Source organism: Erythrolamprus reginae, unplaced genomic scaffold (assembly GCF_031021105.1).
Source record: "Erythrolamprus reginae isolate rEryReg1 unplaced genomic scaffold, rEryReg1.hap1 H_18, whole genome shotgun sequence".
Classification (NCBI taxonomy): domain Eukaryota; kingdom Metazoa; phylum Chordata; class Lepidosauria; order Squamata; family Dipsadidae; genus Erythrolamprus; species Erythrolamprus reginae.
The window spans coordinates 358,650-362,612 of record NW_027248471.1 but is presented as its reverse complement, the minus strand read 5'-3'; the positions used below and the strand labels follow the sequence as shown (position 1 = coordinate 362,612).

The 3,963-nt window shown below is 37.7% G+C and overlaps 1 protein-coding gene across 1 annotated transcript; it reads left to right on the top strand.

Annotated features, from left to right (window-relative positions):
* The first annotated feature begins 249 nt into the window (after positions 1–249).
* Positions 250–1,215, top strand: LOC139155416 (olfactory receptor 14C36-like). The gene has a single exon (XM_070730546.1). The coding sequence runs from the start codon at positions 250–252 to the stop codon at positions 1,213–1,215; it is 966 nt and encodes a 321-aa protein (XP_070586647.1).
* The last annotated feature ends 2,748 nt before the right edge of the window (positions 1,216–3,963 follow it).

Here is a 3,963-nt window from a genome sequence, read left to right as displayed (position 1 = left end):
ATTATCTGTCTAAATTAAAATAACTAATTGCAGTGAATTCCTATTTTGTATGTGAATAATATGGGGGTGGGTGGGTGGAAGGATAAGTTAGCTGAGAATATGGCAACTGTTTGTGTCTGAGCCATTGACAGTGTAAGTGGAATATTTGGAATGTATAATTCATATTGCAAGGGGATGGGAGAGATATAGGAATATGCCTCATCTTTCATGTTCTTGCAAATTGGTGTTTTGTAGGAATAAATCAGTGGAATGACCAACCACACTTCTGCAAGACATTTTGTCCTGATGGGATTTTCAGATGACTGGAATTTGCAAATTTTACATGGTGCGATATTTCTTTTTGTTTACTTAATCACTTTAATGGGGAATTGCCTCATTATAACGGCAGTGGCATTTGATCACCATCTCCACAATCCAATGTATTTCTTTTTGGTGAACCTTTACTTGGTAGATATTTGTTCTATCTCTACCACACTCCCCAAATCGATAGCTGTTTCTCTCACAAACAACAAGGGAATTTCTTTTGGTGGATGTGTCGCACAGGTCTTTTTCATGGTTACATTTGTCGGTAGTGAGCTGGCTTTGTTAACTATTATGGCGTATGACCGTTATGTGGCCATCTGCAATCCTCTGCAATATAAAATGATTATGAATTGGAATGCCTGCATTCAAATGGCAGCTGCCAGTTGGATTTGCAATCTGATCCATGCAGTGCTGGAAACAGGGATCACCTTTAGATTAAACTTCTGTGACTCTAATACTATTGGCCAATATTTCTGTGACATTCCTCAGTTACAAAAGATTTCTTGCACTGATATAAAAGTCAATCAAATTCTGATACTTGTACTTGGGTTCTTTTTTGACTCTTTTTGTTTTGGACTCATCTTTGCTTCTTATGGTTACATCTTCTCCACCATAATTAAAATGCCATCGGTCCAAAGCCGACATAAACTTTTTTCAACTTGCACTCCTCACTTGACTGTTTTTTTTGTATTCATAATGACAGCTGTGTTTTCATACATGAGGCCCAAATCACTTTCATCTTCTACATTGGATTTGTTTTCTGCTGTTTTTTATACCATTTTGCCACCAATTTTGAATCCCATCATTTATAGCCTCAGAAATAAAGACATCCAAAAAGCTGTCTTGAAACTCCTGCAAAATGTCATATACAATATAGATTGTTGGCAAAATATCAATTTTTATAAAAATTAAACATATTCTCTGGGTTATCTTGTCCTGCAATCCAAGTGGCTCCCTTCCTTATGATCTCTTGGAAGGTCTTAAACATCTGCCATGTTTTCCAGCTTTAAAATAGAGTGATTGTAGACCTCTTATCAGAAATATTTTGTATATGACATGGAGCTTCTTTCTGTCTGGTAATACACTTTTGTTCACTTGTTCACTTTATTATTTCTTGTTCATTCATAATTCTTTTGTAATGTAAGCCATTTTAGAGTTGGTAGACAGTTTAAGATTAAAGGTTTTCCTCCTATTTGATATGATAATTGGTTCATTCAATATTTATCTGATGGCATAAATTTATTTCCATATAAATAAATTGTATCTACACAGATGTGGTAGGAGTACCACATTCAAGTATCATTCGAATTAACATATTGAGTGGAACTCCAACTCCTGGAGTCATTACATGAAGCAGATTATCTAGACCCATTTCAATCATGCTTCAGGCCTGGCTACAGCATGAAAACTGCTTTGGTCATGCTGATAGATGATCTCTGGTGAGCAAGGGGTAGGGGGCATTCCTCTACCCAGTGTTTCTTGACTTCTCAGCAGCTTTTGATACCATCGACCATGGTATCCTTCTGTGATGACTAGAGGGACTGGGAGTGAGAGGCACTGTTTTATGGTGGTTCTCCTCCTATCTCTCTGGCCATTCGCAGTCAGTGTCAATGGGAGGACAGAGGTTGACTCCTAGGGTCCTCCTTTGTGTGGTGCCAAAGGGATTGGTCCTCCTATTCAACATCTATATGAAACCGCTGGGTGAGATCATCCACTGGGATGGGGTGAGATATCAGCAATATACTGATGATACCCAGCTTTATATCCCCACCCCATATCAATTCAATGAAGCAGTAGGTGTGATGTCCCGATGCCTGGAGGCTGTGAGGATCTGGGTGGGATTCAACAGACTCATGCTCAACCCCAACAAGATTGAATGACTGTGGGTGATGTCTCCAAAGAACTAGACCAACTATCCATCTCTGGTCCTGGGGGGGGGGGGACAAAACCCCCTCAGATCAAGTTCAAAATCTGAGTGTCCTCCTAGATCCACAGCTAAGGCTTGATCAACATCTCTAAGCTGTAGCTAGGGGGCTTTGCACAGGTTCTTCTTGTGCATCAGTTATGGCCCTATCTGGACCAGGAGGCTCTTTGTTGGTCATTCCTGTACTTATCACCTCTCGACTCAACTATTGCAATGTGCTCTACATGGGGCTACCCTTGAAAAGCTTTTGGAAACTTCAATTGGTACAGAACGCAATCACACAAGCTATTGTGGGTCTGCCTAGGTACACTCACATAACATCAATGCTCCACAAGCTGCACTGGCTTCCAATCAGTCTCTGAATACAATTCAAGGTGTTGCTTATCATCTATAAAGCCCTACATGGCTCAGGGCCAGACTATCTTTGAGAAGGCAGCTTCTGCCGCACACCTCCCAGGAACTGATAAGAGCCCACAGAGTCAACCTTCTCCAGGTCCTGTCAACCAAATAATATTGACTAGTGGGTTTACGGGCAAGGACCTTTTCTGTGGTGGCTCTGGCTCTATGGAACCAACTGCTTCCAGAGATTTTTATCCTCCCCACCTTACCGGCCTTCCACAAAACTGTAAAGACCTAGCTCTTCTGGCAAACCTGGGGCCATTGATGGAATGAGATACTGCCTAGATCAGGCCATGTGTGAATGTGAGACTATGTATTTTTATTAGGGTTTTTAATAAATGCTTTTATCCCACTTTTAAATGTTGTCCTTTACTTGCTGGAAGCTGCCCAGAGTCCTTTGGGAGTTGGGCAGCATATAAGTAAAACAAACAAATAAATAAATAAATATTTCACAGGTATCAAAATAAAAATGATTTAATTATGTAGAACTCTTTTTCTAAGTTGTATGTGATTATTGGTCACTATTTTAAATATTGTCTATTAAGAAAATTATTCTAGATGTAGAACATAAGTTCTACATTTCCTGACAATCTTCTTTTCATTTATGACTTGTTTAGTTTTAAATGCTGAAATCCAGATCAAGTTAATTGTTTTGCTTGCCCATTGGTTGCCGATCAGTTTCCGATCACAATTCAGTGTTGGTTATGACCTATAAAGCCCTTCATGGCATCGGACCAGAATATCTCCAGGACTACCTTCTGCCGCACGAATCTCAGTGACTGGTTAGGTCCCACAGAGGTGGCCTTCTCCGGGTCCCATTGACTAAACAATGCCAATAAATAAATAAATAAATAAATAAATAGATAGATAGATAGATAGATAGATAGATAGATAGATAGATAGATAGACAAACAAACAAACAAACAAACAAATATTGTTTCTGAATAACCTTCTAGGCAATAATATGTTTTTGATATATTTATCCTGAAAAGCCTGTGACTAATAAATATATTTTTAAAGAAGTGTTTGACACATTTGACATTAGTTTTCAATATTGAAAGTTTTTTTATTGTAATCAAGTCAAACATAACAAAATATTTTTTGCCTTTTTTCCCATAAAAAAGCACTTTCAACCACATACATTAATCTAGTTATTATCATTTAAGCTAATGATTAAAGTAAAACTATAATATGTAAGCAATTCCTGATATATAAAATAAAGGAAAACAAAATATATCTAGTTTTACATCAATTAATTATATAATTATAATTATTAATTATAATTATATAATTTTGGTTTTCAGTCCGTTATTGTATATACTGTAAGAAGGCTTGGT